Below are 14,891 nucleotides of genomic sequence, written 5' to 3'. Positions count from 1 at the left end.
CCCTGTCCACTTTGACTGAGAGAGGCTGGAACGGAGCTAGTCTGCCCTTCTTCCAAGGTTACATGACTGAAACAGTGCCCACTATCTCTCCTCATAGTGGACGTAACATGGGATTTAAAAAGGGTAGCCTCTACTCCCAAACCTCTCCCATCCTGAATACCTTATCACTCTAGAAGCAACACAATAATCTTTTTATTTAAAAAAAACTAAGTACAATAAGAAATTTACCAAGCTTCTTGTCCTAAAGTAAACAAAAAGAAAAATAGTTTATACATTCCAGTTAGATATTAATAGGAAGGTTTGACTGTAGAGATGACTGGTGTGGTGTCGTTGGGCTAGAGATCCACGCTCAGATCAATTCCACTTCCAAGTTGTTCTCAGGATCTGCCACTGACTACAGATCTCCCGTGAACCAGAATGTTTCACTCTTTGATGCCAGCTTTCCTGGAACTTTACCGGTATTTTATGTTATGATTATTTTAATTTAGTCAGGTTACATTAACACTATTTATATTTTATTATTTTTAACGTAATTTTTAACTCTATCTTGGTGTATTGCTCCACCGGAGTTGACATAGACATTTCTAAGCGTGTAATGTACAGTGGTGGTACATCGACTCTAAAACTTGTAGTTTTTTTCCAATATACCTCCTGTGCAAAATTATCGTACCACCTTTAAAAAAATGGTTTTCAACTACAATATAATTGGTTTTGGTATCAGTATTAACAGATCATAGTCCCTACATGTTCTATATTTCCTTATCTATACGTGGTACAGAGTTCAAGTTGGATTTTAGTCTTATTTTCAGAAGTTTTGTGAGCATTCCTTCTTGTGTGTACATACAGAATTGTGATTAGGCTACCACTGATTACTTCTTAAGTTTTGAGTGTAAAGTGTTTATTTTTAATCATTACTCGCTATTTAAATGCTGCTGAAGCCACCCTGGCAAGGTCTTTAATGCAACAAGGTAGGTCATAAAGGGAAGTTGCAGAAATGTTAGATTTACATCATTCTACAATGCTTAGAGCTGTAAAATGGTTTCAGGAAACTGGATCCGATGAGAGAACGCCAAGACAATACCGGGCTAGGATGACAAACCAACAAGACGACCGTTTTTTAATTGTAAACGCACTTGTAGAGGCAGATTCATGAGCAGCACATCTCTGCAGGGACTGATTAGATGTGTAAGAAATGTCCACATTTTGAGTAGTACGGTGAGGAGACATGTTCACACAGCTAGGTTAGCCAGCAGGAGGCCAGAGTAACTTGTTTAACCAGGCAGCACCATGTTACTCTACTTGCATTTGCTTGTAATTACATTACTGGACTCTTGAGCAATGGAAATTAGTTTTATTCACTGATGAAACCAGAGTAAGTTTAAGAGGTCAAGATGGAGGTATGCAAGTGTGGAGAAGAATTGGGGAGCGATATTCTCACGTGTGCTTTGCTCAAAGGGAGTTTTATGGAGATGACTCTGTGATGTCTTGGGAGGCATAATTTTTGAAGTCTGCACAACAAGAGTGATTGTTCGTCACCCAGCTCTTAATGCAGAAAGGTACATACTGGACATCTTATAAGACCATATTATATCATTTGCACCTCTTATTGGTGAAAATGTTCTGCTAATACAAGATAATCCCCTCCCACACTATGCAACAGGAGTTACATGCTTCCTAAGGGAAACTGGTGTGAACAAATAGGATTGGCTTCCAAGGATCCTAACATGAATCCTTTAGAACATCTTTGGGACACTATTAAAAGACTAATTCAGACTCCTGATCTCACACCACCAAACTTTATATGAGGTCAAACAAGCGTTCCAGGAGGAGTGGGAAAACAACCCCCAAGAAACCATACAAAATCTCATTTGAGGGATGCGTAGAAGGTTTCAAGCTTTTATTCATGCTAGAGGGGGTAATACCAGGTATTGACTATGTACTACAACATAATTAGACTACAAAGACATAATGACTTAGAAACATAATTAATTTTTATTCTGTATTATAAAAATCACTTCTACATAATTTTTTTATCAAACGTGCAAAACGACATCACTTTTTCATGTGTATTTTCACATCAAACAAGCTAAATGTAAGTAAAAATATACATCCTTTTCCTATTAAGTAAATGTAACATTTGAGTTAGTTGACATACTTAAGTGGTGCGATAATTGTACATAATACATTTATGGAAAAGAAAGTATTATGAGTATTGCCAGTCATTACCAAATATCCACTCCTGTCCAATTATTTTTAAGCCTGAAGAACTCATTTTGATTTTATAATGTGTGAAATTGCTTACGGAAGTTACTTCCAAGTTTTAAAAATAACCATTAATAAGTCTATTTAACAACTATTCCAGCAAAAATACTTATTACTTCTTAAAGTTTTGCGTGAAAATTGGTTTAATATGATGAAGACCACAATTTTCAATACATTTTGGCATGTAACTTGAATCTACATTGACAGTAGATGAGTGCTTAAACAAATACTCCAAGTATTGATACTACATACTATTTGATGAGTAGAAAATGAAAGTGCTAGTCATTTTCCAGTAACTTCTACTTATCACGAGAACTCAAAACATTGGAACCTTGTCAATATTTATCCCATGAGATTAAAAGATAATGAAACTAGGTTTCAATTGGTATTTATTATTATGTCCAGTGTATGTTTGAATTATGTTTCAATAATATTCTTACAGTATGTCGAAATTAGTGAATATTGTGAATTGTAATTTCATGTAGTACATGAATTAATGTCAATCTATCATAGCACTGAAGAAAAGATGTTGAAGCTGACTTTAAATCAATGATGACGGGAGTATTTATTTAATTTTTCTTCATCTGTTATCTTGTCAAAATAATATCATTACCAAATATCCATTCTTGTCCAATTGTATTTAAGCCTCAAGAACTCATATTGATTTTATAATGTGAGAAATTGCTTACTGAAGTTACTTTCAAGTTTTAAAAATAATCCTATAACGTACTTTATTACATTGAAAACAGCAATAAATATTACTTTAATTATAGAAATCATGAATAAATTTTACTTCACATTAGATCTTATTTTTTTAATTATTGAAAATAAATAAAAATTACATAACTGTTGTCTGAAATTCAACACTCTTAAAAAATTACTTTATTATAAGAAAATTAAGTTTTAAAAAATTTACTTTACACAATCTTTAAAAACTTTTCTTGTATAATATCAAGAAGTAAATATATGACTTATTATTTCCATCTTCATCTATAAGGAAAGTTTATTTACATTAAAATAAAAAATGAATTTTAATTACATTTTTATTATTGCCAATAATATAGTTATGTATGAAATTAATAAAAAATATAATTAATTATGACAATAATAATAAACCCAAATAATCCTTATAAGACGGGGAGACACTTAACAAGAATGCTATTAATAAATGTTAAAACAGGTATTTGCCATTTGGAAATAAAGGCACTCACAGATGGAAGCAGTGAATAAAGTTAAGGGTGTTGCAATTGTATTCTAGGAAAGTGATGTCTGAACTAACTACAGGATCAGCATTGCTGACACTTATAACTCATAAATATTGAGAGATAAATTTTGTGATTTGAGTTCTGGAAAGACATAATTTCAATACCTTAGAAGTACAAGACTAAGGCTCTATGTGTAGATAATTAATGATTTAATAGATAAATAAATGTTATAGATTTTATTACAAAACCCATTTAAGCATACTAGAGCCTAGGAAACATTGTTCTTGGAACAACACTATAATTTTTATAGATAACAATGGAAATTTATTGAGTTCAATAAGCTTAAAATTTGTTTATGTTCAAAATTGATAAGGTTGTACAGAAACATTTATAAATTAGACTCTGATATTGTCTGTCAGTTAATGAAGTTAGACCATTTGTATTTTTTCGCTATCCAAAATTGTATTTGAAGCCAAAAGTTATGTAATGGGCTATAGATAGTAAAAGTTAAATGTAATCATTCAGTCAGATGATTGTGAATTGTTTCCAGGTGCTGAATCGTAGCTGTGTGGAAGCTGGTGTGTTGACAGCTTTGGCCCTCAACTGTACATTAAATCCTGTCTCCACTTTTGATCGGAAGCACTACTTCTATGCAGACTTACCAGTGAGGCTTGCCACATACTTATTCTCACTTTTAGTGTGAAAATAGATTTTTTTCAATTTTTGTAACTGAACAAGGCATTAATAGATACAGTAATCAGGTACACTCTGTAGCCATAATGACATAATATACTACTGTTAACCCTTTAAGCGTCATGAAAAGTTAGACCTGATCTTTGATAAAGTTACAATTTTTTAAAATTTCCAATGTGTAAAGTTAAATTTATTTTCGTTTCTGTATGTCAAAATAGAGTTATTTAACGGTAAATAAAATTTTTTTAGCCCTTTTTTGATTTCCTAGGCTAATTGTTAACTTTTGAGAATATCGTAGAATAGCAGTGTAGTTGTCACTAATATTTTTATCATTTATTCATTAAGTATGGGAATGAAACACAGTTTTATAGATAAACATATACTATATTACAAACCAATAAAATTAGAAAAATACAAAAGTAGACAAAGAGTGTTTATTTGGTGGCGGGCTGTCACAACTGACATTCCGCGCGTCTCCCGCAAACCACTGTTATCGCTTGGACTTTGAACCTTCTTATCGCTCGGCAAACTGTAGGACAGCCTTGCGGGGCTTGAATTATGTTTCTTGCTTTCTGATAACATCCTTATGACCGTAAAAAAATATGAAAAAGTTTGGGGTTGGCCAAGTAATAGCTCAGAATTACCAAATCTTCAAATTCCGTATCGTCTGGATTCGCCATTCACACGAATAATGGTAAAAAAACACTAAATAAATACTGGAAACTGCTGTATATAATATGAATAATTGACTTTAAAAAGAATAGGACACAACAGAAAATAAGCGATAACCGAAATACATATGCGTGTACCGGACGCTTCTCACTAACTAACTGGCTAGATGCCTTGACGGGAGCTCCCGTCAATGACTTTGTGAAAGGCGCGGGGCCACGCCCGCTAGACAGTGTTTGGCCAATTAGAAGCAACTGCCACTCCCATTGTAACAGAATTCGAGGCAGGGCAACCCGTCTGTATGTCGCATGACTACTAGAACCATCTAGCAGCAAAATATTCAACTAACTTAGCAGTAAGAAAATAAAGAATGCAAAAAACGCGGATCCACGGCAATAACGTTTTGAGCTTGTAGTGGCCCTCCGCGGATCCGCGTCAATAACGCTGGAAAGGTTAATCCTTCTGTAGCATAGCACAGATGATATGACAATAGCAAATTGCATTGATTGTTTATTTTGATTGTTCAAATCATTTTAAATCTTTCACTGATTGTTAAATGTGGTTTATTGGCTGATGCAGAAAACGGCAATCAACTTAATTTCAAATTTGAGGCACTCTTGGTAGTTAGGATATGGATGCAAAAGTTGAATGTGGGTTGAGAAGTTAATTGCTCTAGTTTTTATTCTTATTTCTTGCAGTAAATTGATTTCAAATTAGAGAAAAAAGTCATCTCACAATATCTTTGGTGGTTATAAAAAATACTGACTGAACTGAACACAACAAACATAAGTGGTTTACAACAACCAAGGTTATGAGTTTCTAAGCTAACATAGTGACTGGAAAGGCATTTTGGGTATTCCTAATACCTAAGTCTATAGGGAGAACAATTTTTTCACAATCTGTTTTTTTATCTGTGTAATTACACCAAAACCATCTGGAGAAAATTACTCTAATGGTGAGAAACAGACTGTGAAAATCCAGCCAAAAAGAATAGTATTAAATTATTGTTTAATGCATATGTAATAAAAGTCTACCCATAAGCTAAAGACAAGAAAATAGTTGAATCTGAGAGTGAGATGATATGAAAATGTGTTGGCAATGTGCAGGCAGGCTACCAGATCACCCAACAGAGATGTCCTCTGGCACGTGGAGGAGAGGTGCAGTTCCAGATTTACACTCCTGGAGTGCACAAGGAGCCTTATCTCCGGAAAGTCCAGATACACCAGCTGCAATTGGAACAGGACAGTGGCAAGTCCCTGCACGACCCGGCCAATAACAGGTACAGTCCAAATATTTTGAGTAGACACATATTGGACGCATTTCTCTCTTTGAAATATTCTTTGAAGATCAATAGTGTCCAATTATCCTCTAGAACAATGCTCCAGCTCACAAAGCTTTGTTATTGAAGACATTTTTGGCCAAACAAAACGTCTCCATCGTAGATCATTCACCCTACTCACCTGACTTGGTCCCCAGTGACTTATTTTTGTTCCCTAAAGGAAAGTCAGCTTTGAAAGGAACAAGATTTGAGACTGTTGAAGCAGTAAAAGAAATAGCCGCAGAAGTCATGACCATGGTTATAGAAAATTATCTGCAGCATTTTTATGCACAGTGAAAAATTCGCATGGAGCAGTGTTGATACATTAAAGGGAAAACATCAAATTGTAAATATCTGTAAGTAAAATTTGTTTTCAGCCTCGATTGCGTTATTTTCTAGCCACACCTTGTGTGAAATACAGGTGTATGTACATATACACACACTCACAAAAAAAAAGGATTGCTCCATCATATACCAACCTTTTTTATGGGGAAGTTAGAATCGGATTTTCTTATCAATCAAAATGACAAGCATATATTTTGGAAACGTTTCATTGGCGACATTTAAAACAAACAAATACTATGCAATATTTAAACTAAGACAGCTGTCACTTACATGTAACAAACCCAGATGTTTGGTGTATAAAATGCTACCAAATTCATCAAAATTCACTTGTAGCAAAACAAGTAAGACATGTACTATCATTGGCAACTTATCTTGTGATGCTAAAAATTTAATTTAGCAAATTCAATGTAAAAAATGTCCAGATTATAATGGGTCAACTAAAAATATCTTGAGGACAAGAATTAACATCACAAATGCGATTACAAGCACCAAGACTTAAAAAAAACTGTCGTTAATCATGGTCTAAATCACAATGACACTTTTGAGAACACATGAGCATAGTTTTCTGTGTAAAAACTATCAGTAGATTCTAAGCTTTAACAAAAGCAGCCTCTCTCCCATGTAAAACATTTTAGCCATGTCAACAGAATCTAGCCTGAAATACTATGTGCTTTATATAATTTAATCATTTCCTATGCAGGAAGCAATCACTTTGTGTTCTAAATAGGTTAAAAAATTATTTGTATTTTTTATTGGTTTAAATACTTTAATTATATGATTTTCATGCAAAAAAATAAGAAACTATTTTAGTATCTTGGATGTTTTAAAATTTGTATGCCTCATGATACGGAGAAATTAATTACTTATAAATAAACTGTATTATTACTTCTCAATGAGTTAAGGCTAACTCTGTGTCATGACCAATAATATGAACGTCTTGTTGCCCACCATCGCTCTTAGTGCAAGATTTGAGCTTTCTTGACTAGAGTTCTCTCAAATAGAGGCAGCCATACAAATTTCTGCAGGTGGAATACAATAACAGAGTAAACTATGTGAGATCAGAAAATCTGCCCACCTCCCACCCACTTATAAATAAACTGTATTATTACTTCTCAATGAGTTAAGGCTAACTCTGTGTCATGACCAATAATATGAACGTCTTGTTGCCCACCATCGCTCTTAGTGCAAGATTTGAGCTTTCTTGACTAGAGTTCTCTCAAATAGAGGCAGCCATACAAATTTCTGCAGGTGGAATACAATAACAGAGTAAACTATGTGAGATCAGAAAATCTGCCCACCTCTGTCGGGTGGGTCCGTGAGGACCGAATCCGCCAGAGCCGAATAGTGAAATCGTCCGCCAAGACCGAAAACGAAACTTTCCGTCAGCTCCGAAAATAATCCGCCAGGGTCGAAAAATGGACTTTCCGCCAGCTCCGAATTCTAACGTTAACATTCCTATAACCCCGAATACTTATCCGTAGAATCCGCCAGCTCCGAAATAAGATATTGTCCGTGAGGTCCGAATATGTGATATTCTGTTAACACCGAATCCTATAGGGACGAAAGCAGTTGCAATCCAGTAAGGCCGATAAAATTCAATCGTCCGATAGGGCCGAAACTGAGGCATTCCGTCAGCGCCGAATTATAGCAGGAGCAGTCCGGTAACTCCGAATAAATACGTAATAGTCCGCCAACTCCGAATTGGGATTTTTCCGCCAAGTCCGAATCTGAGTCTTTCCGTGAACGTCGAATATTGGACTCGCCCCTAAGCGGAGAGGTATGCGCGCAGTCGGTGAAATGGGAGGAGCTTAGCGGAGAGTCCGCCCAGGCCAGGGGGAATCACAGTGTTCCGGTTCACGAGCTCCTCATGCAGCGGCATAACGAGGTGATCGCAACGGCGGAGAAAAAGAGTGGGGATGGAGGGGCCCCTCCTGCCAACTACATTGGAATAGTGGAATGAGCAGTCCACGCGTTCTCGCTCCGTACTCCTCTGAATTTAATTTAGTTCAGTACCTGGCAAACCTATTAAAATGTATCACTGTATTTTCAAACCCTTTTCCGTAGTTTAGTACAGCATACATATATTTAAATAACATTTTCAATGCTGGATGTTGCAGGATGCAGCACAATTAAATTGCAGGCAATTAATCTGACAAACCTCTTAAAATGTACCACTGTGTTTTAGCTTCTACTCTGAGTTAAACACCTTTCAGTAATTTGGTACAACATACATAATATATATTACATTTTCAAAGCAGGATGCAGCGCAATTAAATTCCTTGATTTCATTAAATTTCATTAAACCTTGTTTTTACAACGTAATTAATGACAGGCAATTAATCTTGTCTACAAATAAACCAATACAACGGAGTATCGAAAGACCCAAAAAGACGTAAGGAAGTCTAATGTAACAAAGTAACCTCGTTACATTCAGTGGCGTAGCTAGAAAACATTCGAGGGTGGATTAAACGTCCAGGAGGATTAAAAAGAACTCTACTCGCAAAATTTAGAAATTTGTTTGTTTACAAGTAAATTCTCAATTTAATTGTACTTTTTTAATTTTCTTAGTCACTCAAATGTGATTCTAAGCATTCATGCTTGAAAACATTTAAACTTTTCAAAAGATTCGAGACTTGTGTTCTTAGCATAGTAGTTAAATAATGATCTTCAGGGTCTCCAAAATACAAAATCAACAGTTAAGTTGAGTTTTTTAATTCCATCTTTTGTATTAAAATGTAAACCAATAAAATTGTTTCGTAACATTATATTTGGTTCATTGCATTTTCCAACTGCCTTAATCAAATAAATATAATTTGTAGGTTACATTACTATTAGTTAGAAATTATTCGATAATTTCCATGTACTATAGATCAGATCAGCATTATAATCGCGTACGCCAGACAACACATGGCACTTATCAGGCTTGGTCGAAGTTGCATGCACAATTTCAAGTCTATAGCTTATTTTTCATTCTCGATATATCCAACAAACAGACAGAGAAATCTATTGCTATTGCTATAAGTTAAAACTTGATCGTAATAATTTGAGGTTATTAAAATATGAATACTTAACAAAGTGTTTCAAATACTAAAGTTCTCAAAAGAAAATACGATAAGATATCAAAGGACATGCCACAGAAAGGAGATATGAGTCAACCAATACTGCAACCCTGCACCTGGCGTAGAAACGCTGGCTTGACTTATCAACTATCCAGCCACTTCCGTTTCATCCCAAAATGGAATGGTCTTCCCTCCAAAATTATAAATAGCTTAGAACTAACAATCAATAATTTTCAGAACGTCTCATCGGACAGTAGCAGTGGTGTGGTGTGTGTGGAGTGTGTACTATATATGTTTAAACATTTGTTGACACATTTTGTAAAGTGTCTTTGGAGTTATAAAGAAAGTTCAACATTAATATAATTAATTCAATATAATTTCTGTGTTTTGCAGATATGTTCGGATATAAAACGACTCATTAATTTGGATATAAAACGTCTCATTTATTCGTAAGATAATATAAATCAGAAACGTTCCAAACTGAGGTCGCTATCAGCCGCATGTCAGAAATTTTCGGGATTTATCTGTACTGCTCGGCTCTGCCCCCACTCTTTCTCTCCGCCTGGCTTGATCGCCCCATTCTTCATATGCATGAGGAGCTCGTGGTTCAGGTCAGACTGCGGCGGGCTCCGCAACAGGAAGGTTGACTTTTCTCTCGCTCCCTTGTAGAGAAGAACGTTATGTGATACATATAAATGACTCAGAGTACAATTTAAATGGTATTTATTCTACGTCATAATTATGTTGGAAAAGTGAACGACATTGTAAGAAGTAATTTTAAACTCACATGGAGCTTGAATATTGTATGTACATTTAATAACATCAAGTGTAGTCACATTTCCCTTCATCAATAAGTATAATCCTCATTATCATTATATTTCCACTACAATTATTTAAAATTTAGTTTTAGGAATTTGTGTTGATTCTACATAGTCAATTCCTTGGTAATATATGCATTATCTTTTCATTATCAAATCAACTTTATAGGCATATAGTTAATCGTTTGTTTACATTTGGCCTGTAGTTAATAGTTAATTAATTTCATTGTAGTTCTAGTATGAGCCGGGTATTTATAGAATACTAGCTGTTACCCGCGGCTTCGCACGCAATCTTAGAACCAAAGTCCTTATATTACTTAGTAAAAGCAATTATGATGGAAGTCCTCTAAAAATTTTAATTTTTTAAGTAGGCATACATCAGGTAGTTATTATTTAAGTTCATGGTAAATAGATAGTATCAGAGTTTAACTCAATTTATTTATTTTTATTTTACAACTTGGTCGAGTACAGGTGTGTGATGTTGACATACCCAAAATAGCTTACCCACAAGTTAGTTAAATAGAGTATAATAATACACATTTCATTGACTGCTCTTTAATGAGGCCTGTAACTTGTGGGATTGGACAAATTTAATTTGTAAGTTTGTCTGTCTGTCTGTATATTTGTCCACACGAAAACTAACTAACCTACAAACTTAAAATTGTACCATAAAGCTTATATATGAATAACACTGTTAAATTAAGGTACATGTCACTCCATGGGATGTGGCTAAATGTTTAGACTACATTGGTCAACCGTGATAAAAACGAGACAGTATCAACATAAATAAATTTGAAAAATAAACTCATTACACCATATTAACGCATGTAGCCTAACTATCCCAACACATATATAATTTAATAGTGACTTGGTGTGTAGAATTTTATTATTTTAACACCGATATGAAACCCAATTTAATGAACAAAAATTTGAATGTATTATCTGGAAGATATACCAAGAAAGATTCCATATGAAGGTTTAAAATTTTGCATGAAACTTCATTTATACAAGACTGAGTTTTATTATAGATAATTTTAGTTTCAAACTCTATTTTGTACGATTGTTTGTCTGATTGTGCACAGTGCATCTTAAGAATGAACTGAGACATAGAATAGAAATTTTTTATGCAACCTCCGCGAATTCTGTTACTTGATCAAAATAATGTCAATAGATGAATTGCATCGAATAATAAGTTTTCACGGTAAGTATATAAAAACGGATTCGCAGGTTTTGGTTGTAATATGTAGTATTGCAAAATATATAATTTATGAAGGTGTAAAAAAAAGATATAGAGTTTCCTGGAGGTATCCTTAATGAAAGAGAAGTTGAAATGAATCATTATTATTACAGAATGTATCATATCACTAGAAGTTACTCACGGATTGCCTTGCAATTTCGTATGCTTTCCATTTGTGCACGAGTACTTCTTGTTCGAGTGAATTATATTTCCGACGCCGATGTAGTATGCCTTGTTGCCACGATAAAGAAAATCTGTCAAAAGTGTAATATTGTAACATTAAATATGGCCATTATATATTAATTTTGTCTTAGCATTTTTTTCTTCCATAACTTTGTCTTTTATCCCGATCAAGAAAATTTGTATACAGAGCAGGAAAAAGCTTCTCTCAAGACAACTAAGATGGGTTTTACAACCAACTTTATTTAAGCTTATAGTATGTTAGATAGTGACTCTATCCTTTATATTAACGTCACAGTACTGACCAAGCACAGAATAAATTAACATTTGCTAAAATTTAGAGTTTATTTTCACAAAAACTTTTATTATCTTATCTTGATATTTTCTCACTCAGTGCTAAACAGCGGTTGCAGAAAATATAGAGATAAGTGATGCTACTATGAAGCTCTCAGTATGTTGTCAAGCCTGGAATTAGTCTATCTAGGATATAGTTTTGTAATTGTCACTTAGAGCAATGTTCTTTGGTCCTTTACAAGACGAAGAATTCTTTCAGAAGATTAGTATAATACATACACAAGAAAAGTATTTGATTTCATTCCTTTCCTTTTAAAAATATAAATAGCTAATGATGCAAATTTGCACATTAAATTACAATTAAATAGTGTATTTGTGTACATTGTTTTCCAAAACCTCTGAACATATAAGAAATAATAGAATTATAAAAGAATATAAGAAAATTATATTATAAAATTTTACAGTTGTAAAAAAATATACTGTAATTTTCTTAATTTTTTTGTATAAGTACGTTTATATAAAGTACTTAAGCTTAATCAATGGCATAAAGTAATAGTTGTGCCGTTTTTTGTAGTGTGCCGCGAGAAAAGCCCGTTTGGGAAACACTGATCCAGAATAAAAAATGGAGGGTTAAGAAACGAGGTTGAAAACAGTACTGATTGAAACATACCAAGAAAGAGACTTACTTATTTATAACAAAATCCAAAATCAATTTGATGAAATCACAACTGTGTAAACTTTATTAAATCTGTACACAAACTAATTGCCTTTGATAAAAAACTTGTTCCTTATAACGTCATTGTGATAATAAATACCACTACATATGGTTATTTAGTGGTATATATGAAAGTACCATTTAAATAAAGTTATGATTAGTTCATCCATCAATTATGAGATGAACAGATCCAACTACGTTATGTGATATTGAGACAAGATATTCCAGGACGTTGATCTCCCAACTACTGTTTTTTTCCGGTCAGGGTGTACCTATTTTCGGAATGTGATAAGAACCATGAGAACCCCGGTAGGGGGAGAGATAGTGCCAGCTTACCTACTGATCTAGCTTCCTTTCCAGTGCATCGCCTTTTCCCTCTTTTAAATCGAACTCTTTCCACTAATACTTGATTACTTTGAAAATCAATGAGCCTCTTCTTTTTGTCACACTTCATTCTATTTATCAGACAATTTATTGGACAATATTAGAACTCTGCATGTTGTGTTTAGAGAGCGATGTCTCTCATATCAAGTTTAGAAATAATTAAAGCTGTCTAATACGCATATTTTATTTAGACCTGACGTAAGGCGAGAGGTTTTGGAAAACAATGTACACAAATACACTATTTAATTGTAATTTAATGTGGAAATTTGAATCACTAGCTATTCATATTTTTAAAAGGAAAGGAATGAAATCAAATACTTTTCTTTTGCATGTATTATACTAATCTTCTGAAAGAATTCTTCGTCTTGTAAAGGACCAAAGAACATTGCTCTATGTGACAATTACAAAACTATATCCTAGATAGACTAATTCCAAGAATTTTGTAATCGTATTGCTAATAAATTATATGCTTATTATGAGAAGTGTAAGTATTGTTAGAAAACCTGGAGGTATTAGTTTTTCAGGTAGTTTTTCCGATTTTTCTTTATCTCAAGCCGACCGAATATGTGACTTTCGTATTTAAAGAAACGTTCAGTCTATTCAAATGCACATTTTCACATGCACAGTTGAAGGAAACGCTATTTCGGAGACAGAGATTGAGAAACGCTTTAGAAACCTACCGTGAAACCAGATTCATTGATTTCGCCAGTTATCGGTGTGAAAATATTATGGAAGCTCAGAAATCACTGAACTGTCAAGAGCTCACTAAATACTATAAGAAGTATTGTAATATCTTAAGGAAAGTAATTCTTGCTTCCAAAAAAATGGCAAATGACAGATTCATATTGGATGCGAGGAATAGGCCACACGCGATGTGGGAGGTGGTTAATAGAGAAACTAACAAGATAAAAATTAAAGCGGATGAGGATCTTGAACTAGTTAATAAATCTCTCATAAACAATAATTTCCGAATAGCTAATTCATTTAATGATTTGTTTACTAATGTAAGTAAATTAGTTATGCAAAACGAAAAATTATCGATTAATTTTCGGAAAAAACTTAACAAAATGTATCCAACTTTGTTTTTGTACCCCACTAACCCTGAAGAAGTGTTTCACATCATTCCAAATTTAAAAAATTCAAATCATGTGGATGGTATGAAGTTTTTTCAACTCACATATTAAAAGTATCAGCCTAAAAGTATAATTGATTTTCAAACGGTATTTTTCCTGAAAAATTAAAATACTCACAAATTAAACCTATCCACAAAAAATGACAAAACTGATATGTCCAACTACCGTTTCCTTCTTCCAGTGATTTCTAAATTTTTCGAAAAAGTAGTCCCAATCACAATTCTTAAACATTTTACTAAATATAACATTTTGTATAAAAATCAGTTTGGTTTTAAACCAAACTCATCAACAGCCTTGGCAGTGTTTGACCTAATTGGCACAATTTGATTTTTCAATTGACAAAAAACATCATACTGCATCTCTTTTCTGTGACCTTTCAAAGGCTTTTGACTGTGTTGAATACAGAAAAATGTTAAAGAAATTAGAATTTATGGCTTAAGAGATTCAGTTCACAGTTTATTATCTTCATATTTATCACATAGGAAACAAAAGGTTACAATTAAAAATAAGTCTTCGGTAAAGTTTTCTCCCCACTGACAACTCAACGATCGTGGCGTTTCCAAGGCTCAGTGCTGGGTC

At 33.7% G+C, this 14,891-nt stretch overlaps 1 protein-coding gene across 4 annotated transcripts in view; it reads left to right on the top strand.

The window, feature by feature from the left end:
- The window catches only part of LOC124370278 (glutamyl-tRNA(Gln) amidotransferase subunit B, mitochondrial), a 41,173-nt gene that overhangs the window by 3,383 nt on the left and 22,899 nt on the right, over positions 1 to 14,891 (top strand). For 3 of the 4 annotated variants that reach the window (XM_046828580.1, XM_046828577.1, XM_046828569.1), the window contains exons 3-5: positions 311 to 458; positions 4,018 to 4,131; positions 5,936 to 6,108. In XM_046828580.1, the coding sequence (XP_046684536.1) occupies positions 311 to 458; positions 4,018 to 4,131; positions 5,936 to 6,108 (435 nt within the window). Of the gene's footprint in view, positions 1 to 310; positions 459 to 1,066; positions 1,186 to 4,017; positions 4,132 to 5,935; positions 6,109 to 14,891 lie in introns of those variants that run through there. The other variant, XM_046828585.1, reaches the window with a different exon arrangement.

This window comes from Homalodisca vitripennis, chromosome 1, assembly GCF_021130785.1.
Source record: "Homalodisca vitripennis isolate AUS2020 chromosome 1, UT_GWSS_2.1, whole genome shotgun sequence".
NCBI lineage: Eukaryota > Metazoa > Arthropoda > Insecta > Hemiptera > Cicadellidae > Homalodisca > Homalodisca vitripennis.
Note: the sequence above shows the minus strand (reverse complement) of the source record. Positions and strands in the feature narration are given on the sequence as shown.